The following is a 24,262-nucleotide window of genomic DNA, read 5'->3' as shown; positions in this document are numbered from 1 at the left end:
CTCTTCTCACTGAGCAGCATGAGTGTGTGCGTGAGTGAGAGGGAGAGACAGTGTTCCAAAAACCAGGCACTGGAGCTAAGAGGATTCTGCTAGCTAAATGTGATTGGTTGAGAGAAATACGGGTGGGCGGGGCCTATAGTGTAAAGGTAAAGCAAAGAAGCATCAACAGAGCCTGTAAGAAGTCATAACCCATCATCCAGAGCCACAGCTCATGCTGTTTGATCATTGGAAACAAAACATCCTGTGGTTTTCTGCTGTTTGTTTACGCTTTAGGTTTCATTTCAGGACTCTAAGTTGTTTATTTCACCTCTCAACCACTAACCAGTTAAAATCAAGAAGGGGCGGGGTTATCGGTAAACAATTAATCATCATCTGCGGTGAAACTAAGCCACCATGTTCATCAAGGTGAAATGTTTTAGGTCTTGATCTGCTTTTATTTCTTTGACATGACTTTTATTCACTGCCAGTACATCACTTTTTTTAATTTGCATTAAATAAAAGTAGAAGTGAAGCATGTATGGTATTTTTACAGCAGCGTAAATGGAAGCATGCCAGTTAAAATTTTTTTGGTCCATCTCTGATTGTTTCCCTGGAATCAGAAATATCCCTAAATTTAATTTTAATATAACCATACTTTTTTTTGTTTGTTTGTTTTTACAATAAGAATATATCAAATACCAACCAAACAACTTAATTTATAAAGCCATTTAAAACAACCACAGGTGACTGTACAGACAGTTAAATTTAAAAAGGCAAAAAAGAAAACAAATTAAAACCAATGAAATGCAAAGAAAAATCAACTCTCAGGCCCGTTTACACAACAACATCTCACCCCAAAACGTCAAGAAAAATATCTGCATACCAAAGTAGAGCTAGGCAGATCATCTGGTGTATCGGTGAATGCTAAGAGCAGAGGTGGAGCAACAGATGAACATTTTGTTGAAGACAGTCAGCAGATTCTGCAGATTGAGCAGAACAAGCTCAACATGGTAGTCCACAACGATGATAGCAATGGTGCTGTTGTACTGTTGTACTGTTGTACAGAGCTTAGTGTCAGCATTTCCACTGGTAACGCCAGCTTGTTTGCTTGGCAACAGTGGCAACAGCATTATGGAAAATCATCTCTGGAGGCTGTTTTTAGAAGTTTGTGTTTAAGGTCAGCTAAAACAGCTTATCTGTGGCTGAAATGCAACAATACTTTTGTGTTTCATCCTTAAAATCGTTGACATGTGACACTTGTTTTGTTGCTAGGCGCTGCCCAAGTAGCTGCCTGTTGCAGCAGCTCTCTCTTCTTTGTCTGTTTCTTCTTTTGTAATCTTTGTATTTGGAGTGGATCATTACTTTGTATGGTTCATTGTTGGTCACGGACACCAAACTTTTTGTGGCTTCAGTGATATTTTTACTACTTTTTCTCCTGTGTTTGTCTGGAGATCCTACATGTAACCATGGCTGCATTGTTTACATGTGAAATTAGCTGTTAGCAGCCTGTAGCATGTCAATGCTAACTAGTGTAAGGCTTGATGATTTCCCCAAGGTGAGGAGGAGGTGAGGACTACGTGCTGTTTCTTGGGTGTGAGCTGGGAGGTGACGACGTGGACCTGTTCTTCCATCCATCGTTGTTGGGAACATGGGATCTATCTCTGGTGGGATGGACGAGCTAGCTGTGCTAACCCAGCGGCATCGTGCTGCTCACGGACGTGGCTGACAGAGCTGACATCGGACGCCGGCGCCACATTGGAGGAGCTTCACCTGCTGTGGGCAGACAGGATCCAGGAGACAGAGACTGAACAGACTGCTGGGGAGGCTCAGTCCTGGACCCTGTGGAGGTGGAGGCTGGCTGGGCTGGAGAGTGGTGGACGGGATGTCATTATCCATTTTCTTGTGGACCTTTTTACACTTTCTATACACCTTATTACTTTTGTTTTCTTGATTGCTGCTGTGACTCCTAAATTTCCCCTTCAGGGATAAATAAAGTATTTTCAATTCAATTCAATTTCAATGTAAACGGCCCCTGAAAGTCAGAAGCAATCAGTGAAGTGAGGTGAGTATGGCTGATGTGCTCTCTTTTGTGCATGCCAGTTAAAAGTCCTACACCAGTGTTTTGAAGCATCTGCAGACACAAGAGCAGGGGCTGACTCAATCCAACATAAAGTGCGTTACAAGTGTGTTTTATATATATGTATATATATATATATATATATATATATATATATATATATATATATATATATATATATATATATAAACACACACATATATATATATATACATATATATATGCCTTCTCCCCTTTCCCATGTCCTCCCTAGGGAGAGGCAGTTGTGATATGTTTGAAGTGTTAACTGAGTGGATTGTATTTTTTTAGTCTCTATGTTGCTTCCAAAATATTATTTAGAAGTTTTTTCTGTGCTTATAGCCACTTGCTTTGTGCTGGTTTGCCTGCAGTTTAAGCTAGCTAAAATGTGCATTTAACTGTGAAGGAGAAGAGACGGGCTGCACTGTCTGTGAAAAAGTAACTAAGTCATATTGAATAAATGCTACAAGAGACAGAGCTTGATCCTGTCTACAAACTTTTAATATGACTCCTATCTTAATCTTTTGTTTAATTCCTCAGAAAACTGGATGTAATAACTAAAATTTAACATCCTGTGACACTGTTAAAGTTTGTTTCAATCCTTGCCTGAAATCCTCATCCTTGGTCCCTCCAGGTCCAGCTCCGTGCTGAACCCGGCTCCAGAGTTTGCGGTATGCCACTCTGCAGGGCAGATGTTGCTCCTTCTGAAGCAAACACCATCAGGACTCAAATGGACCATTTTAGAGTGCTCTGTCTTTGTTTGTGTCACTCACCCAGAGAGAGGGCGAGGCGGAGAGGTGGCCTGTGAGTGATTTGCATAACTACACGCTCTCGTTGAGATGTCCTCGTGTGATTAGAGACTGACAAACACGTCCTGGCTGATACGCTGTGGCAGGATGGTGGGGAGGCGGTTACAGCACAGGAAATAATGTTTGAACAGTTTAAGCCAAACTGATGATTTAGTGTCAGAGCTGGTGTGAAAAAAATCACAGACTGTGCCTTTAATTTTAACACAGGATAACATTTGTTACAGCACTTTGATTTGATTGGCTGTAATTGGTCGCACACTCTGCTTCATAAACATGAACGACTAACTGTTCCAAACAAGAAAACTAAACGACAAAACTGTAACGTGTTCAGGGTTGTTCTGTTAGAAGACATTATCTGAACAAAAACCACAGAAAAGGATGAAAAATGAAATGAAAAACATGAAAGTTTTCATGCATGACGCTGAATCATCTGTTGGGTTTTAAGCTTTCTGCTGGAGGAGACCACCCTGTTACATTTGAACATGGCTTCTGCAAAATTTCCAGTTAAAAAAAAACTGACTTGTTGACATCGTAATTTATCTTTAAAAACAGGATTCAACAGAGCTAAACTAAACTTAAATCTAGGTTTTGTAAAATTCACACTACTGGAAGTGTCTCTAAACTTTTTGTGTGACTAAAAGTTTCAAAATAAAGTTGCAGATCAAAGTTTTGTGATGAGGTTTTCCTTCTTTATTGGTACAAGAAATAAAATTCAGATATTGTTTGAGGCAAAAAAAATTTTTAAATTCGTTTTCTATAAAACATCATGTTAGAGAAATGATCAGTGACTGATTCATGGATGTCATTTTCAAATGTTTCACCATGAACCTGCTCAGACTCCCTCCTCCTCAGCCTCCACGCAGTGTTTTTATCCACAGGGGACAAACAAAAGCTGTTTGGGAAAAAGAGAAACCAACCCAAAGTGTCGATTGGAAACCGCCAATTCATCCCGTGAACACCCCGTCCCTCCCCCCACGCCTACGTCCATTCAGCCCCATCCCAATTCATCTCCACGCCCTGTGGATGGAGGACGTCATTACGCGCCAACAACATGCGCCGCTGCGGTCAAGTGCCACGCGCTCGGCCTCTCTTCCGTTGAGCAGATAAAAGGTGGCATCTGTCTTTATTGTGCGGGTTAATCCCCTCCGCCATTGACCACGGACACTTCACATGTTGATGAGGACCAGGATGTATAGACAGAGGCCCCCACTGCTTTGTTCCCCCTCCCCTGAGGAGGAGGGGGGTTTATGCAAATCTAACAAACCGTTTGTGATTTCCATCAAGGCAGACAAATCATTTCAGCATGTTGGTCAAACTGACAGAGACAGACGTTTGTCCCACTGTGGACAGGATGGTGACGAAACTCTGACAGTCTGCTCAGTCTGAGGGGTTCTGGAAACATGTCAGAATGTAAATCAGCTTTATGGAGTACACTTGAGTGACATATAACTGCCCATATTTGAACACATTTTCTAACAGTTGTAGATTTCAATTTCAACATTCGGTATGTGGAACAACTGTCGGGACTGCACTTTTGTTCAGAGTTAAAGCAACAAGGCGACAAAGCTCCAAGAATTTCAAGGATTTCGTAATACAGAAACTTTAGATAGTTCTTTTTTTTTCTTCTTGGGAAGTGGATAGGATGTTGGAAATTCCCCAGATTTTGAAGCAATAGGGGATAAAAAACGATGGATAATGTGTATGAAGCTGGAATTCACCAATAAACAGGATCTGGAAAGTCCTGTCTTTGTCTCAGAGTAAACACAACCAATGTGGTTTGTGTTCGTCTTTCACCAGAATCTGAGCAGAGTCTGTGACTTCTGTTTCAGCAGATAAATAACTGTCACTGTCGCTCAGACCACGTCAGACAGAAACTGATTCATTTGTGGTGAAACCAGTGAAACTTCAGACACTTTCATGGACACAGTGTTTGTGGTTGTCAAAGAGAGTCAGATATGACTCCCACGTTGGTCAGAAGTGGATTCTGTCCCCAAAAAGAGACAAAACTCCTGAGGAACTCCATGGATGTCCCAAAGTCAGCTCAGGAATGTTCTCCTCCTCCCAAAGCAGATACAATCAGTTTAGCCGCATGCTTTAAGACATATGCAAATGTTGGGTTTAACTGGCAAACTGCCCCCCTCAGGAGGACAGAAGAAGAGGAAGAACGGGTGCTCAGTTTATCTCAGCTCATCACGACTGTGGGTCAGATGATACTCATTCAAAGCACTGGCTGAGTGTGGAGAGGGGCCCGGGGCCGATTTGCATAAAAGTCGTTGGAGAAGTTGTTTCAGTCATGGAGCAGAAAAGGTGTGTTCAATAAAAGACAGACAGAAAGAGGAGAGTGATCCCAGCACAGGCTGGGCTGGACCTTTGTGTCTCTGGATGGTTTTTAGCATCAGTGACGTGACAGAAAGTCACGTTTGGTATCATTTTACAGAAACTGCCGAAGCCTTCAGTGTCAAATAAAAATCTATCCAAAGACTGATCCAACCCTCTCCCTGTAGATGACAACACTGCCTTCCACTCTCCTGTTGGAAAGAACAATCTGCAGACGTCCAGAGGAAGCCACTCTGGGCCAGACGTCCAATCACAGCACGGCGCTGACAGGTTGACCTCCGTGTTGGCTGTGAAGACCCTTTTTCCTTCACAGTCTATGTTACATCACACACTGGTGAAAGCTGGACCTGAACACAACAGAAAGTTTCCATGACTGCATTTCTGGGTAATGTAAAGTCCATATACCAGAGTTATACAACACAAACTGGACCATGCATGAGGAGGGGCTGGTCCAAGACTAGGACCGGCTTCTGAGACAGTCATCTTTTTGAATTTTCATTTCTCCAAAATGGAAAAAATCACTGAATCTGAATGTAAACTGATCAAAAAAATCCCCACAAGATTTTCACAGGATTGTGAGATCTGAACAAGATCCCGGTCTGGGTTACTACGTTTTCAAAAGATTTGCACCAGCTCTTCATGATATCTCTACAAGGCTGTTACGAGATCTGTGTAAGAGCTTGGAGATTTCTCTTCAAGATAATGAGACTGTGAGATCTCAGTGAGATCTGGATGAGATCTTTGCAAGGCTGTCAGGATCTCTGTTCAAGACCTTGGTCAGATCTCTGTGAGACCTCTGTAAAATCTTCATGAGAGCTTCACAAGGTCTTTTCCAGACTTGCTGAACTGATGAGGTTTACAAATGGATCTCCAAACTGATTCATGACACAATGGGGGAGTGGGGCCTCACACACCAAGGTCTGCCTAAAGCCCTGTTTTACCAAGTGGTCCGGTACAGATCAGCATAGTTTGGGCAGTAAAGCCTGATCCTGTTTGCATTTCTACAGCCAACCAGGCTCTTCTTGGTAGGCTGCATGTAAGATGGACGTGGAAAACTATGTCAGCTACATAATAGCATGATGGCATTGCAACGCAGTGTACTTCTCTAAAAAATCCAGTGAAGAAGAAAAACATGGCAAAGTTTAGTTGGTGACACCATTTTCCAAACACAAAGAAAGTTCTCTTTAGGAAGTGGACCGGAGATTTAAACATGTCAGGGTTATAAGTTGTTTGTTGTTACTACTGTCACACATGTAGTGATGATTCTTTCCACCAATCAACAGACTGTTGTAGCTCCACCTGGGGTCAGATCAGTATATCTGGCATCCCAACAGAAGGGAACCAAAATGTGGGATTGTATGGGTTGGTAATCTGGGGACCCGTTCTGGTTTTAGCAAGCCTCCAAGGGGAAGGGGGGAGCCTGAAAGAGACAGCAGCAAAAACAAAGAACAGAGCAGACATAAACAAACCTGCTGGCTTAGTGTTTGTGTAAAATAAATGTATAAAAAAGAATATATCATCAGAATACAGACACACAGTACAACAACAAAAAAGAGTTCAAGAAACCTCCATCTTAAAGGGTGTTAATAGCCAAGTGGTTCTGTTCAGTTGGTCTCAGTAAAGCATTTATTCTGACTAAAACCAGAACAGGTCCCCAAGTTACCGAAAAGTACCATCCCACGTTTTGGTTCCCTACTGTTGGGGTGCCAAACATACTGATCCAACCCCAGAAGGAGGAGCTAGAAACACTGCAGACCATTGATTGGTTGAAAGAATCATCACTTCCTGTGTGACAGACAGGGCCGGCCCTTGGCATAGGCAACCTAGGCGGCCACCTAGGGCGCCATCTGCTGGTGGGGGCGCAAATAAACATTGGTTCGGTGTGAAATAAAAGACGAGGAGGGATGTCTGACTGATGCCGACTTGGCTCTTTTATTGCTGGACTTGTAAGTACTTGTTGATTGTTTACCATCTGTTTACAGTATTCTTGAGAACGTACCAGTATGTAGTTTTGTTTAGACCTATTTCAAGTGTGTGAAATCGCCAGCTCGTGGTTGTCTTTACTTTTATTCACTTCATCGCTTCAACAGGACGAGTGCAGGGGCGACTTCACGGTAATAAAACCAGTTGAACTTAGTGATTTTAAACATTGTCAGTCAAAATTAAAAAAACTACCTCGTCGCTATCCATCCTGCAAACAGCCGCTGAAGACAGAAGAATACTTTTGAGTGAAGTCCTGGCTTCTGTGTTTCACCTACAAAACAAATGCACGCGACCAGCAGATCTGTACCTTTACAGCAGTATGCAAGCGCTAGCACTCACTCCGGTCCAGTTTGCCTTGGTTGTATTGTTTTGTTGATTATTTTAATGACAAGAAGTAGGATGTCACCATGTTGTAATAGAGAGAGAGGTTTTTGGAATTGGCATTTTTGTCTTTCGGCTAGGGCGCCTGCTGAGCTAGGGCCGGCCCTGGTGACAGCAGCTGCTGTATTTCTCCTGGCGGCTCACAATTTTCTCTAAAACAAAGCTAGATTGTTCTTTGTAACAAAGAGCCACATGTCAATCACAAAGAACATCACAAAGAAGACAAATTCCTGGATGTCTTCCATTGTTACTCTTTGTTTACTGTGTCACGTTTTTCTTCTTCATTGGATTTATTAGTGGAGTACAGCCATTACGTAGCAGACTCTGCTTTTTGCATCTGGCTTACACGCCCCCTACCAAGAAGGGCATGGTTGGCCACACAAATAGGATCAGGCGTTACCAATCCAACCTGTACCAAACTATACTGGTCCAAACTGGACTGCTTGGTGGAAACAGGGCTTGAGAAAACCAAACATGTGGACGGGGTTTAAATCAAGTTCTGGGGACAACACTTCAACCTCCAAAACTTCTTGATCTCCAGGTCCTTCTTTCTCTTAGCACAGAGACTTCCCAGCACGAGAAGTTTACTGTTGGATAAGTCGCTGGCATGATCACCCGTTCACTGAACTTCCTCTCTTACATACAGAGCCTCCAGGGTTTCAGCTGCTGGGTGCATTATGGTTAAAGTTCTGTGGTAAAGACTTCATTTAAGGCCTAACATGAATTTCAGCTTTAGAGAGGAACAGGTTTGAGTTTCCTGCAGGAAAGTTGGATTTCTTAATTCCACTTTTAAAACTAAGCGGTGCAAATGTTGGGCCTGGACCCACACTGTGAGGTAATCCAGCAGCCTTTAAACCCCAGGGACAGCAAAACACGAGCATGCTGTAAGTGTGGGGAGAAACTGATGACATGGGAAAGTTTTGGTGTAAGAATCTGCCCATTCAGACGACAAACCGCTCACAGTGAGTCAGACACAGAGATCCACAGCCTCACAGGCTCTTTTTTTGTTGTTTTCAGTTCTGCTTGGATAAAACTCCAGCTGTAAACACGCAGAGACTGATTTTATTCTTAAAAAAAAAAAAAAAAAAAAAAAAGAGTCTTCAGGTCAGAATGAAACTCAATCTTTTGGAGAAAATGGGACACAGGGATTCCAGCGGTGCCTTCAATCCTCCAGAGGCCCCCTGAGTTTTTCTCCTCTGACTTGTGGAGCACAAAAGCTTCATAAACACACTCGAGTCTCTCATGAGGCTCTCACGTCTCTCATGTTTACAGCCCCCTGCCCGGTACCGTGTAAACCCCTCCCTCCTCCTCCCAGTTTACGAGATAGAATTTCAATCGTCTCTCCTCTTTTGGAGCTCGTAAACGGTGTAATGAGTTTCATTTGCTTCGGCTACGTTGGGCTCAAACCGCCGAGGTGACCGCAGCCGTGTTCGTAAAGATCACAGGGAATCCTCACAAAGAGCTGGCTTCTGCTCCGCACATGCCAGCTCTGAGCACTGACTCCTGCGCTTGGTGTGAATTTCCAGGCCATTAATTTGAGGAACATCACTTCTAAAGGAAACTGGCTGACATTTGTGGTTCCCCTTTCAAACGCGCTCCATTAAAAGCCTCTATTAACCCAGCCCACACGGCATAAATCAGCGTTAAAACACCACAAAGACACATGACGACAACATGCTCTCTCGGCTTTTATTTCAGAAAACAGCCCTGGTATGTACATCCAAACAGTTTAAAACTCAGTGGAAACAGACAAACATGTGGAAAGAGAAGAGTGAAATCATGTTTACAGTCATTTCTATTCAAACCTTTAACAGCTTTACATCACATTTCATGTTTCTGGCCATCGAGGAGGATTTCAGACAAGTGTTGGAAGTTGTCTCAAAAATATAAAAACAAAAAATTGGCATAAAAAAAATCTTGAATGTCTCATGTCCCTGTTTTTGAACAAATTTCCAGTTTACTTAAAGCTCCTGCGAAAAACTCCCAGACTGTGTTGAATCTGGCGCCCCCTTTGGCCAGACTGCTACATGCCTTCTCTTTATGTGCAGGTGCAACGATTCTCTCAGCCTGCCTTCTTTTAACACTCACATGTCTAACTCATCGAGCATCTTCGATATTCATATAAACGCCGCTTTGTCAGACACCTACCCTGCAGCACAAGTTTCAGACATTTAAAAATCACACTAAAGAATGAATGAATCTGTACACAGACAGTCTTAAAGGTCTTTTTTTTGGTCAGATTCAGGCTTGGAGAATCATTTCAGTCTGTTTTAAACTACTTGAACACTTCTCACAGGAGCTTTAAAGTATAGTTTGCTCAGTGTGTGTAGTGCTCCTATTGATTTGGTGCCCCTGGTGGACAGAAAAAGCACATCTCGCTTTTCTAATTTTGTCCTAATTTTTTTTCTAAAAGAGTTCATCAACCAAGACATCTCACCCGTATCACTCGTTAAAAATCCTTTCTGTTGGAAATGTCACTTTGTTGGAAACCTACCCTGCAGCAGAGGTCTCAGTTATCTACAAAATACTTTATAAGAAAAATAATTCCTGATATTAAAGCTCCTGTGTGGAACCTTTGTAGATTTGTCGTCATGGTGGACAAAGTTATGCATCTTATCTCTTTGCAAATTCTGTTCTGTGCATGTGTTGGAGTGTTTTCACAGAGACATCTCATACTGCTGGTAAAATAAAGGTGCAAAGATAGTCACTTTTTCTGTCACCTACCCCCAAGCAGTGCTTTGGGGAACCAATTATTAACAATAAGAAAGAATCCATCCTGTTCCTGCTGGCCTGGTTGGTTTTTACTGGTCATTAAAAGAAATCTGTATTAATTCACTTTAAGGCCTCACCAGGAAAAAGCCCTGACAGGAGCTTTAATTTCAAACATCAGTCTATTGACATGCTTTAAATCTTTTAAACAGCCCATTGGGGACTCTGTATGTTTACAGCTGAGATTAACTCTCAAATGAGAGTTTTGTTGAAGTAGTGTTACAGATATTTAATCCCATATTTTAGAAACAAACCTCGTTTCTGTCCTAAACATGTCTGTGAAGCTGTGAACATTCAGCACTCCCACGTACTCGTCTTTGAACCCCCCCCACATGTGCCTCAGCTTTACGGGGCAGATCTGAAGGTTTTGGTCCTCGTGTCAGTTTGATTTGTCGGGTTGGCGTGGTTTAACATGTCACATTATAAACACCACAGCTGGGGGGCTGAAGAATAAGAAGAATCTGATTCAACAGAAACACTCACAGATATGGAAATAATCTACTGGGGCTCATTTAGGAGATGTTTTGGCATTTTAATGACGTTTCTAACGACTATCTGGAGAGATTTCTAAAGTTTAATGGGTTTTTCACGGCTGCACTTAAGTGAGAACAATCTGGCTGAAGTTGGGTTGATTTTCTTGAAAATCTGTTTGTGCTGCTCACTGGGTTTGGACAGTTTTCCCATGGACTTTCAGAAAAAGTGGCCAAAACATTTTTGGGAAAGTTATTTTTTATGACCTGGGATGAGTTTCTCCTCCTCTTCAGTCATTCCAGATCATTTAAGGACTTGTGTTTTTCTTTAAACCCCTCTTTAAGTTCATATCACTGCCTGTAAGAGTGAAAAAATGAAACTATCTGCATATTTTCCGTGAATCCAAACTCTGTCCAGATGTTTAGTCTGCAGATGTTGCCCAGAGGTCCAAACATCTGTTTGTTTGTTTGTTTGTTTGTAATCTTCTAAACCGTCCCTGCATTGGTTTCATGAACTCCTCAGGACTTTCTGAATCTTTTTCAGAACCATAACGAGCAGTTTGAGGGGGGAACTTGTCTGTTTTAGTGCTTATCCGACCTCAGTGGGATAAATCAGAGCTGCGCGGCGGTGAGCGTGAAACCAGACACCTGAAGAATCTGTTTGAACGTTTAGTTTGAGACGGACGGTCACAAACAGACGCTGTGACGGAAGAAAGTGTCACACAGCCACACTGAACTCAAGTTAAACTCTGTCATTTACACACACACACACTCACACACACACACTCACCATGTCCAGAAAACAAAAGGATTAAGAACAGTGAACTGTACAGCGACCACACGCCCCCTCCCTCCTCTTATTAAACTCTCCTGGAAACACTCGTCTAATGTTTTCCAAAACCCTCTCCTGCTCCCTTTTCCCTCCCTCGCTTGCTCCGTGCCTCGGGGCCGAAGGGGTCCGCTCCATATTGTCTTCATTAGAGCCGCAGAGCCTCGACCTGGTTTGGAAACTGTGCATATGTGTGTGTGTGTGTGTGTGTGTGAGTGAGGAGGCTGAGGCTGCAGACTCCTAGACCACATTCTTTAAATTCCCTGTAAACAAGAGAGAGAAATGAGAGGGGTGAGGAAGAGGAGGAGGAGGAGGAGGAGGAAGGGGTGAGGGTGCAGGGGTGAAAACACATATGTAAGAACACACACACTCAAACATACACATGTACACACACACACACACACACATAGAGGAAGAGGAGGAAGGGAAAAAGGTCATCGCTTCCAGTGGGTACAAAAAGAGGCTAAACATACACATTAGAGACCAGGAGAAACCAGAGATGGAAGAAACACACACATGTGAACCCACACACACACTCACAAATACACACAGGCATATGTGTGTCAGGGAAATGCAAAACAACATGTCATGGTTTGGGTTTTTGGTTTCTGTGTTTCTGAGTTTTCTTGTGTTTTTGCCCTTGTGTTTCTTTGTATTCTGTTCTGGTTCTGTGTCACCTGTGTTAGTCTTGTGGAATGTCTGTGTCTCTTGTCTTTAGTTTGTGCTTCTTGTGGGTTTGATTTGCTTCTTGTCATGTGTTTGTCTTGTGATCATCATTTCTAGTGTTTTGGTGTCTTATGTATTTAGTGGCTGTCTTGAGTTTCCCTGTGTTTGGTTTGGTTCTCCTAGTGTTTCCCTCCTTGTTGATTGCTCCTCATGTGTTTCACCTGTGTCTTGTTTCACACCTGTGCCAATCACTCCCTGTCTATATAGTCTCTGTGTTCAGTATGTTTCTTGTGGGTTCATTGTATGCTGTCCTTGTTTGCTGTTCCTGTCGCCGTGTCTTCGTGCCTCCTGTGTCTCCAGTGCTTTTTGTGAGTTCCTTAGTGTTTTTGGTTTTTGTTTCTTTTGTTGGAGTTTCATGTTTGGTTTAAGTTTTTGAGTTCAGTTTAAATAAAGTTTCATTTCCATCTGCATTTGGGTCCTCCACCTTTTTGGTTTTTTTCCCTCTGGACTTTTCCTGACAGAATGAACCCACCAAAAGAGGACCCAGCAGATTTTTTACTTTCTATGGACTTTTGTTCTAGAATTTCTTATTTTCAATCTTTTTTTCGTGGTCCTGAATGGATTAAGGAGGGCCAGAGTCAGTCTCCCTGGAGGGGAACCAGACTGGCCATTTTTCCTGGCACCCGGGGAGGCCGCCACAAGAGGCGTGGTGGTCCCCCACAGCCAGTCAGGACTACCAACCCTACCCTGCAACCAACAGGGCACCACCCACTCCCTGCTCCTGAGGACCTGCAGAGCAAAGCTCTTCTTTATGGGGTCCTTCCCAGCCCTGCTCCTTGCCCGGGGGTCCTGCCGAGCACCGTTCCTCGCCCGGAGGTCCTGCCGAGCACCAGTCCTCGCCCGGAGGTCCTGCCGAGCACCCTTCCTCGCCCAGAGGTCCTGCCGAGCACCGTTCCTCGCCCGGAGGTCCTGCCGAGCACCGTTCCTCGCCCGGAGGTCCTGCCGAGCACCAGTCCTCGCCCGGAGGTCCTGCCGAGCACCAGTCCTCGCCCGGAGGTCCTGCCGAGCACCAGTCCTCGCCCGGGGGTCCTGCCGAGCACCAGTCCTCGCCCGGAGGTCCTGCCGAGCACCAGTCCTCGCCCGGAGGTCCTGCCGAGCACCAGTCCTCGCCCGGAGGTCCTGCCGAGCACCCTTCCTCGCCCGGAGGTCCTGCCGAGCACCAGTCCTCGCCCGGAGGTCCTGCCGAGCACCAGTCCTCGCCCGGAGGTCCTGCCGAGCACCAGTCCTCGCCCGGAGGTCCTGCCGAGCACCAGTCCTCGCCCGGAGGTCCTGCCGAGCACCAGTCCTCGCCCGGAGGTCCTGCCGAGCACCGTTCCTCGCCAGGAGGTCCTGCTGAGCACCGTTCCTCGCCCGGAGGTCCTGCCGAGCACCGTTCCTCGCCCGGAGGTCCTGCCGAGCACCGTTCCTCGCCCGGAGGTCCTGCCGAGCACCGTTCCTCGCCCGGAGGTCCTGCAGAGCACCAGTCCTCGCCCGGAGGTCCTGGCGAGCACCAGTCCTCGCCCGGAGGTCCTGCCGAGCACCCTTCCACGCCCGGAGGTCCTGCCGAGCACCCTTCCTCGCCCGGAGGTCCTGCCGAGCACCAGTCCTCGCCCGGAGGTCCTGCCGAGCACCCTTCCACGCCCGGGGGTCCTGCCGAGCACCCTTCCTCGCCCGGAGGTCCTGCCGAGCACCAGTCCTCGCCCGGAGGTCCTGCCGAGCACCAGTCCTCGCCCGGAGGTCCTGCCGAGCACCCTTCCTCGCCCGGAGGTCCTGCCGAGCACCATTCCTCGCCCGGAGGTCCTGCCAAGCACCATTCCTCGCTCGGAGGTCCTGCCAAGCACCCTTCCTGGCTCGGAGGGCAAGACCCTGGTGGCTCTCTCGGCTCTCAGGTCGTCCCCAGTGACTCTCTCGGTTCAAGGGCCGTCCCCAGTGACTCACCCGGCCGTCCCAAGGCTGACTCCTGCTCCTCTCTTGGCCGTCCCCAGGCCGACTCCTGCTCCCCGCTCGGCCGTCCCCAGGCCGACACCTGCACCTCGCTCGGCCGTCCCCAGGCCGACACCTGCGCCTCTCTCGGCAGTCCCCAGGCCGACACCAGCGCCTTGCCCGGCTCCCAGGCCGACACCAGTGCCTCTCTCGGCTCCCAGGCCGACACCTGTGCCTCTCCCGGCTCCCAGGCCGACACCAGTGCCTCTCTCGGCTCCCAGGCCGACACCAGTGCCCCGCTCGGCTCCCAGGCCGACACCAGTGCCCCGCTCGGCTCCCAGGCCGACACCAGTGCCCCGCTCGGCTCCCAGGCCGACACCAGTGCCCCGCTCGGCTCCCAGGCCGACACCAGTGCCCCGCTCGGCTCCCAGGCCGACACCAGTGCCCCGCTCGGCTCCCAGGCCGACACCAGTGCCCCGCTCGGCAGTCCCCAGGCTGACACCGGTGCCTGGCTTGGCTTCCATGCTGACACCTTCTCCTGTTGCTTTTCGTTGCCGGCAAGCTGGCCGGCCCCCTGAACAGTCTCCTTTGTGTGGCCTGCCACCTGGCCGACCCCCTGAACAGTCTCCTTCGTGTGGCCTGCCACCTGGCCGGCCCCCTGAACAGTCCCCTTCGTGTGGCCTGCCACCTGGCCGGCCCCCTGAACAGTCCCCTTCGTGTGGCCCGCCACCTGGCCGGCCCCCTGAACAGTCTCCTTCGTGTGGCCCGCCACCTGGCCGGCCCCCTGAACAGTCTCCTTCGTGTGGCCCGCCACCTGGCCGGCCCCCTGAACAGTCTCCTTCGTGTGGCCCGCCACCTGGCCGGCCTCCTGAACATTCTCCCTCGTGTGGCCCGCCTCCTGAACATTCTCCCTCGTGTGGCTGGCCACCTGGCCGGCGTCCTGAACATTTTTCCTTTGCGTGGCTCGGCACCTGGCCGGCCTTTTGAACTTTGCCTTTTGTGCGGCCCACTACCTGGCCGGCCTCCCTGACTTTTTGAGTACTGTGTCCCTCCGGCCTTGCCCCCTCCACCCGCCCGAGTTGGGCCTTCAGAGATTTTTGTTTTTTCTTTTTGGGACATCTGGTATCTGTCCTTTGAGGGGGGGTACTGTCATGGTTTGGGTTTTTGGTTTCTGTGTTTCTGAGTTTTCTTGTGTTTTTGCCCTTGTGTTTCTTTGTATTCTGTTCTGGTTCTGTGTCACCTGTGTTAGTCTTGTGGAATGTCTGTGTCTCTTGTCTTTAGTTTGTGCTTCTTGTGGGTTTGATTTGCTTCTTGTCATGTGTTTGTCTTGTGATCATCATTTCTAGTGTTTTGGTGTCTTATGTATTTAGTGGCTGTCTTGAGTTTCCCTGTGTTTGGTTTGGTTCTCCTAGTGTTTCCCTCCTTGTTGATTGCTCCTCATGTGTTTCACCTGTGTCTTGTTTCACACCTGTGCCAATCACTCCCTGTCTATATAGTCTCTGTGTTCAGTATGTTTCTTGTGGGTTCATTGTATGCTGTCCTTGTTTGCTGTTCCTGTCGCCGTGTCTTCGTGCCTCCTGTGTCTCCAGTGCTTTTTGTGAGTTCCTTAGTGTTTTTGGTTTTTGTTTCTTTTGTTGGAGTTTCATGTTTGGTTTAAGTTTTTGAGTTCAGTTTAAATAAAGTTTCATTTCCATCTGCATTTGGGTCCTCCACCTTTTTGGTTTTTTTCCCTCTGGACTTTTCCTGACACAACATCTGGGTAAAGAAAACACACAAGCACGCAAAAAGGGAAATAGATATGGAAATGACAACATAAAGCTATGTGACTTGATTTGCATGAGGACTCACACACACACACACACACACACACACATGTGCACACACACAATAGCTGCATCATAAAGTCTGGTGGGCAGTTTACTTTATGTTACACTGCAAACAAAGCTGCTCTGTTTGTCCTTTGTGATGGTAAATTGCTCTATTGAGGGAAAAAATCAACATGTCTCTCACACACACACACACACACACACACACACACACACACACACACACACACACACACACACACACACACACACACACACACACACACACACTGGGTGGATGAATGATTGCTCTGAAGCAGCGAGGGAGGATGTCCTGTTTATCGGCTATTGTGTTGCAGTCAGCTTGCTCCTGTAAACAACAACAACAAACGTCACACAGCCTCCACGGTGTGTGTGTGTGTGTGTGTTTCCTCTCTCTTATATCTTGGAGGAGGTGAGGACACTCGTAGCTCTCTTATTCACTTTGTTTGTTTGACGCTGTAGGGATCAACAGCAGCTCAGAAACCTCAGACTCCTGAGGTCTCCTGTGGTGCCGAGCAACAGATTCACCCTGAAAACCAGCTAACAAACAAAAACATGACCAGGAAACAAAGCTAAGCCCACTCCAGACATGTCAGTGAAGTCATCAGGATGAAATAGGAGAAATATAACCAGTATGTTTACGCCTCAGAGGGCAAGACAGAAAGAGAAAGGGACTGTTGCAACTGTCTGGTTTTCCTGGTTTACACTGTGTCTGATGAAGCTTCCAGCTCTCTTCAGTCCTCTATGGGGGGGTCTTTTTAGGGTTCTGTCGGAGAATTAAACTGCAGTGGAAACAAGGAAGCTAAAAATGAAGCTAAAACAGCTGTATGTCAAGAAGGGGCGGCAGTAGCTCAGTCTGTAGGGACTTGGCTTAGGGATTGGAGGGACGCTGGTTCAAGCCCCAGTGCGGACCGAAATTGGAATTGGGCTGATACCTGGGGAGGTGTTGGCTTACATTCCTGAGCACTGTCGGGTGCCCTTGAGCAAGGCACCAAAACCCCCAACTGCTCAGGTGCACGCTGAAGGTGTAGCACCATCACTCTGTCCTCGATCAGTGCATGTTTCTGTGCAGAAGTGCTGTTTGTGCATGTGTGTGTATATATAGCATGTCAGAGTGTAAAAACTGAATTTCCCCTAAGGGGATTAATTAAAAAAAGTAAAGAATCTGCTTCAGTGGGGCACCAAAAGCTAGAGAAACACCATGATTGTACCGAGCTTGGCTCATTGCAGCTAGCAGCAGCTCATTGCAGCTAGCAGTAGCACATTGCAGCTAGCAGCAGCTCATTGCAGCTAGCAGCAGCACAGGGCAGCTAGCAGTCGCTTGTTAAACAAGCTTATTGCAGTTAACAGCAGCTTGTTGCAGTTAGTAGCAGCCCGTCACAGTTTGCAGCAGCTCGTTTAATCTTCTCTTTTTAGCTCTCTTTGTTTTCTTTTTTACTTTTACATCTCATTTGTTGGCTGTTGATGCTAAACCTCTTAAAGTAATACTCTGGGATGGAACAAGTTGGGTCCTATCACAAGGTTTAGGGCAGAAATGACCCCTACAGCAGTGTTTTTGTGCAGCAGAAGCCCAGAGCGCTCACACCAAACACCCCCTCCCTGCTCCTCTGCCGGTTTCCTCTGCACTCAGACGAGGCCATTTTTTACTTGACCAAAAACACAAATAAACAGACTGTATTCACGCTTTATTTAGAGAATTTTCAACGCATTACTTTCACACAAAAACACCACTAAATAAGGCTCTAGTTCTCATCGTGTCGTAAAACGGCGCTACCTCCGCTGCAGAGCCACAGCTGGCTACGAGGCGCTCATCGCTTAATGTATCAGTCCACGCGCACGGCGTGCCAGATATAAACAAACGCAGGTAGTCTGCCAGGACAAAGAGACACGATGAGCACTAGAGCCTTATTTAGCGGTGTTTTTGTGAGAAAGTAAGGCACTGAAAATTCTCTAAATAAAGCGTGAATGCAGACCCATATCAGATTTTTTCAGTGGGAGTCCATTTATTTGTGTTTTTGATCAAGTAAAATATGGCCCCGTCTGAGTGCAGAGGAAACCGGCAGAGGAGCAGGGAGGGGGTGTTTGGTGTGTGCGCTCTGGGGTTCTGCTGCACAAAAACACTGCTGTAGGGGTAATTTCTGACCTAAACCTTGTGATAGGACCAAACTTGTTCCATCCCAGAGTATCACTTTAAGGTTGCGGCGGTGTTGTACTTTTCCTGTTCCTGTGTGTGTCTGAAAATCCTACACAATTGTGGTGTCATTGTTTACACATGTGATCAGCTGTTAGCAGCCTGTGGCATTCAATGCTAACCAGTACTAGGCCTGATGTTCCCCGTGAGCTGAGGAGAAGGTGGTGAGACCTGTCCTTCCATCCATGGTTATGGGGTATTTAAGATCTACCTTCAATAAGATGGACAAGCTAGCTAAATGCTATGCTAAATAAACATGGTGCCCATGTTCTAAGAAAATGTTCAGGGTGAGTTTTATTGCGGCTCATGTTAAAAAGATGTGGTTTCTGTTGTGAAAAGGTGTTTCTACTGAAGCCTGTTCTGCTGTTTTATGGGCTCATTGCTTAATTAAAATGTCAATAAAGGAACAGTTATAGATTTTCCTCTTCCTCTGTCTTCCTGCGTCTCTCCTCTCCCAGATGTTGACTGTAAATTCTCGTAAAGTGACAAGGGACCGCTGAGCATCTGATATTTACAACCTGCACACATTAATCTATCACAGGATCTGTGGGAGGGGGGACACACATGGTGGTATTTCTCATTTTTAAGCTTGTACATATTTTTTCCCTGCACATATTTTACATCTTGTGTGTGTGTGTGTGCGTGTGTGTGTGTGAGAGACTTATTCAGCAGGCTGGTGTGACATGACAAGCAGCTTGTCAGCAGCCAAGAGGAGAATTAACGAGCTGGAGGAGCAGGATGTAAAGATGCTGAAATATCTCCACACTGTCACACACAGATAAGATAAAGTCACACACTCAATCCAGGGCGATGATGCTGAACACACACACACACTGAGCCCCTGGGGAAATCAGACTACCAGAGCCCCGTAAACACAGGGAGTTGTGAATAAACAGTCAGACAGCTGCTGCTGTCTCGGACAATCACCCAATAAAAGGAAAATCACTTTTTTAATCAACACGCAGATTTAACACGCAGCAGAAACACTGAGTAATCTAACACACACTCAGTGTCTTTTCTTTATGTTCTGTAAATGTTTTTACAGCGTGTGGGTTTTTTTATTCCTGCGCACACATCCAGTGACAAGTTAAAGACTGTTAATGGTCAGGAAATAAAAGGCAGGATGGAAATATAAAGGTGTTTCTGTAGTGAGATCTGACCTGGAGGCCCAGTCTTTGGCAATGTGATAGCAAAAATCTGAATGTCTGGTCCACATTTGGATCCATCAAAATACTAAAAAAGTACATTCAAACAAGTTCTGGATGAATCCTCCTGATAAAAGTCAAAGTGAAACTCCTGAAGAGTGCAAAAGCTGACATATGAACTTTAGATCCCTGGACCAGAAAGAAGTATGCTCACTACTTACTAATATTTTAGTACTCAAGTATTCTACTGAAAATTCCATGGGTTAAAGTCCCTGTGAAGAGTTTCTAAGTGATCTTGAAAAAGTCTCCTTTCTAGATATCTGCCTGATCTTGATCCACACTTATAAATAAGACTATCAGCACCAATATAGGTTATTCCTTAATGCTACTTCATAGCTTCTTCGTAGCTTCCTGATCAGGTAAAGCATGTCTGACTTACGGCACTTCTAAGTCTCTATGACAACACCATGCTGGTTGATGAAGTTTAGTAGAGAGAAGAGAAATCTGTGCTTTTCTCTGCTGAAAACGATTTCTGTGATTAATTTTGTAGTGATGGTGGACACTGGAGCCTAACTGTCAGACAGAAAAAGGACAGAAGAACAGAAAATAGCTAAACGGGAGAGAAATGGAGCACCAGCTTAAGGCTAACACAGGGGCTAAACTGTTTGATAATGTTCATTCCATTCCGTTAAGTAACTGTACTGAAAAATACCTTACATCAGGGCATGCCAACCCAACAAAAAGTAGTCTTGAACAAAGAAAATTTGTTCCAAAACAAACACACACCTGGTTAGAAGTCACATTTTTATGACAGTGTGCGTAAGACCCGGGCAAGAAGGTGGTGGTCCAACAAAAACAGATCCTCCTAGCAGGGAAAAACCAGAGACTTAAGGTGATAAATTTTAATGAGCTTTGATTAGATATGAGACGTTCACTGGGAACCAGACCTACTATTCATCAGATGTTAAGTCTTTGAAGTGTTCAGACTGAAATGATGATTCCTGCTGTAGTGGAGCACATTAGGCTCCAGAGCTACTTGATATCTCTAATATTTGTATTTTTCATCTCCTTCACTCTACGGTGCTGTGTTTTACAGACTAAAATGAGTTGCTAAATGACATAATTGCCTAATTTGCACAACAAGTCATTTGCAAGAAATTTTTATATATTTTTTTACACTGAAGGAGAGTGGAATCATTGTTAACTTTTTTACGAATAAACTTTCTTCGGTTGATTCTTCTTCTGTTTGTTAATTTATTTTGCTTTCCTTTTTGTTTTATCTTATTTTTAAGGTAAGAAAATCAAGCCTCCTTATTTTATGTTCGTTGCTAGGCTCTGCCTCATTGTGGCAGCTCCCTCTTTCTCGTCTGTTTATTGTAATTTTTTTATAGTTTTTTTTCTCAGTATCTTTGTATTTAGAGTGGGTCATTACTTTGTATGGCTCATTTGTCGGTCATGGACATCCCACTGGTTGTGTCTTCAGTGATATTTTTTATTATTTTTGCCCCTGTGTTTGTTTGAAGATCCTACATGTAACCATGGCTGCATTCTTTACATGTGAAATCAGCTGTTATTAGCCTGTAGCATGACAGTGCTAACTGGTGCTAGGCTTGATGTTTTCCCACAAGGAAAGGAGAAGGAGGTGAGGATGACGTGCTGGTAATCAGGTGTGAGCTAAGAAGTGACGACATGGACCTGTCCTTCTATCCATCGTTATTGGGAATGTAAGATCTGTCTCCAATAAGATGGACAAGCTAACCATGCTAACCCAGCAACTGTAGGAATACCAGAAGGCAGAGTAGCATCATGCTATTCACAGACATGGCTAACGGAGCTAACATCAGACACCAAGGCCACATTGGAAGAGCTTCACCTGCTGTGAGCAGACAGGATCCAGGAGACAGAGACTGAACAGACTGCTGAAGAAGCTCAGTCCTGGATCCTGTGGAGGTGGAGACTGGCTGAACTGGACAATGATGGACAAGCTGTCAGCATCTATTTTCTTATGGACCTGTTTGTATTTTCTATTCACTTTCTTGCTTTTGTTTTCTTGATTCCTGAATTTCCCCTCAGCTTTCTGCTAACCAGGTATGTGTCAAATACCTGTGATTAACATGTGCTAACATGCTGAGTCAGGTGCACGGCTCTCGAGTCTCCCATGTAGAAATGTGATGCTACAGGTGGTTGCTAGGCTAGTGAGTGTGTTCACGTAGTCACTGTCGGAGGCTATGGGTGTGTGCTGCTGCTGGCACTGAGCCAAAGAGCCCAGTTTGAATGTTGTGTTTACTGACAAGTAACAAGAATACTTTCAGACCCTACCTTTAAGGTCCACCCAGGATAAAAACAGTATTTCTGTTTCTGATTCTGATCCTGACTTGACTTTGCTGCAGGTTTATGACACCCAAAGGTTTATTTCTGCTTCTTCCACTGGGGGAGTTGCCAAGTTCACTTTTCTAAACCGAGGGTAGGAAAGTTCAGCAGTAAGGTAAAGAAAAAGTGTCGCAAAAAAAAGACGCTGATGAAAAACTGAAAGTCTGACTCCTCTCCTCTTTATCGTCTGAATGATCTGCTCCTTTTCTCAGCTGTTTGTGGGGTTGGTTTCAGATTCAGAGGGAAGCTGCTGAAACTTTTACACACTCATGCCTCAAATAATCCACAGCGGGCACACAAATGGTGTGTGTGTGTTTGTGTGATGGATGTTTCAGTTTAATGTTTGGGTTTGGGACATTATACATGCTGAACAAAGATGAAGGTTTCTGGAGATTATTGCTTCAAGATTCAAGTCTGTACGGGTGTTTTGTGCCAGCAGATGAAGCAGATGTGGGCACACACACACAGACAAACACACACACACACACACACACACACACACACACACACACACAGAGTGACTGGCAAGTTTCTCAGGGAAACTGTGTGTTTATAAGCAGCTCAGCCAAACCAGAGAAACACACATCCACCCGGATGATGTCATGTGGATAAGTTTGCCGAGGTGTGTGTGTATGTGTGTGTGTCTACAGCCAGCATGTACGTTTTATATAATCAAAGACAGACTCAGAACGACACGCTAACATGTCCCATTTCAACGAGGCTGGCTTCTTGTTGAGGTTTCTGTGTCTGCTCGTGTGGTGAGGAGATGTTTTTCACAGAGCTCGTTTGTAAAAAGTCGTTTCTGATGAGCTGGAGCGCAAAGAGAGGGGAGAGAAAAAAAAAGGAGGGAGACGTTAAAAAGACATGACAGGTTGAAGTGAGGATCAAAACTTCATGAGAAGAAAAAATGGACTGACAGGAGGGCAAATATTTCTGCAGAGAGAGGCAGAAATGTGGCTAAGTTGAAATAATGGTGACAGAACGAGTTAAATTTACAAAAAGGACGAATATTTTAATTGGACAGAAAGTTTTGAAATGAAAAACAGCCCAGGAATGAGGACAAACGTCTTGATTTAAAGGTAGAAAACTTCAAACCGAATCAAATCTGACTGTGCCAAAGCAGCTCCTCCTCATCTGTGTGTCCAGCCATCCCTCCATCCATCCATCCCTCCATCCATCCCTCCATCCTGCCGTCCTCTCTGTCCCCTCTAATAAAAGCTGTATGACTGGAAAGCAGCGATGCTCCAACTCCTCTGCTTGTCATGATTTACTTGAAACCAACGGCCCGGCTGAGTTTCAGGAAATAAACTCCTGTTCCCTTAATCAGACCCAACCCCAGCACAGGGACAGAACAGAAACTAATCTTTTTTGGGTGGACCTTTGCTTCTGTGGTCACTTACAGTCAGACCAGTTGTTCTCTTAACAAGGTTTTAGCCACTAATTGATTCCACGTTCAGGCTGATGTGGGTACAATTTGTGAACACATGCTCTCCCCTCTGTTCTGGCTTCAGCTGAAGAGAGAATGAAGCTGACAAACAGCACAGCTGAGTAACTCTCAAAGACAAACTGTCTGTTTGTATTCCAGCTTCACTAAAAAAATGCATTTTTACCCCCACAGTTAAGAAAAGGATGTCAAACTAATGAGTTTTCTGAACATTTCTACTTCACTTTTCTAAACAGCAAGTCTGAGAGTAAGAAAACAGAAGAATCTATAAAACTCAACTAGAAACCAGATGACTGCAGGTAAACAACATCTTTAACGGCTTACTAAATTGTGGCTAACACTCGAAGAGCTAAAACCAACAGTTTGTCTGTGAACTGCTCACAGCGCTACACTGAAAAAACTGAACAAGAAATTCAAGAAAATCTTTATACGCTTTTTTTTTTTTACAAGATCTTTAGGAGATCTTTAGGAGATCTTTACAAGATATTAACATGTTCTTCACAAAGTTTTCATGTGATCTTTACAAAATATTACAACATAATAATAATGATAATATATTAACAAGATCTTTATGAGGTTTTCATGTGACCGTCACAAGATCTTAATGAGATTTGGACAAGACCTTTTACAAGATCTTTAAAAAATCTAACAGTGATTTACAAAATCTCTATGTGATCTTCACAAAATCTTCATGTGATCTTTACGAGATCTTCATGTGATCTTTATGAAATCTTCATGTGATTTTTATGAGATCTTCATGTGATCTTTACAAAATCTTCATGTGATCTTTAAGAAATCTTTGTGATCTTGACAAGAGTATTGCAAGATCTTTATGAGATCATTACTTGATCTTTACAGGATCTTTACAAGGTCTCCGTGTGATCTTTATGAGATCTTTATGAGATCTCTACAAAGTCTTTAAAGTTTTAATTTCATGTGAACTTTAAGAAATCTTCTTGTGATCTTTATGAAATCTTCATGTGAT

At 45.1% G+C, this 24,262-nt stretch overlaps 1 protein-coding gene across 1 annotated transcript in view; it reads right to left on the bottom strand.

The window, feature by feature from the left end:
* Positions 1-9,265: 9,265 nt before the first annotated feature.
* Positions 9,266-24,262, bottom strand: part of hdac8 (histone deacetylase 8) — a 92,364-nt gene continuing 77,367 nt past the window's right edge. Inside the window, exon 11 of the mRNA XM_074662192.1 lies at positions 9,266-11,915. Coding sequence (XP_074518293.1) covers positions 11,893-11,915 — 23 coding nt within the window. The 3' untranslated portion in view covers positions 9,266-11,892. The remainder of the gene's footprint in view (positions 11,916-24,262) is intronic.

The sequence above is a fragment of the Halichoeres trimaculatus genome, unplaced genomic scaffold, assembly GCF_033239565.1.
Source record: "Halichoeres trimaculatus isolate MK-OKI-2021-1 unplaced genomic scaffold, fHalTri1.1 fHalTri1_scaffold_22, whole genome shotgun sequence".
NCBI lineage: Eukaryota > Metazoa > Chordata > Actinopteri > Labriformes > Labridae > Halichoeres > Halichoeres trimaculatus.
Note: the sequence above shows the minus strand (reverse complement) of the source record. Positions and strands in the feature narration are given on the sequence as shown.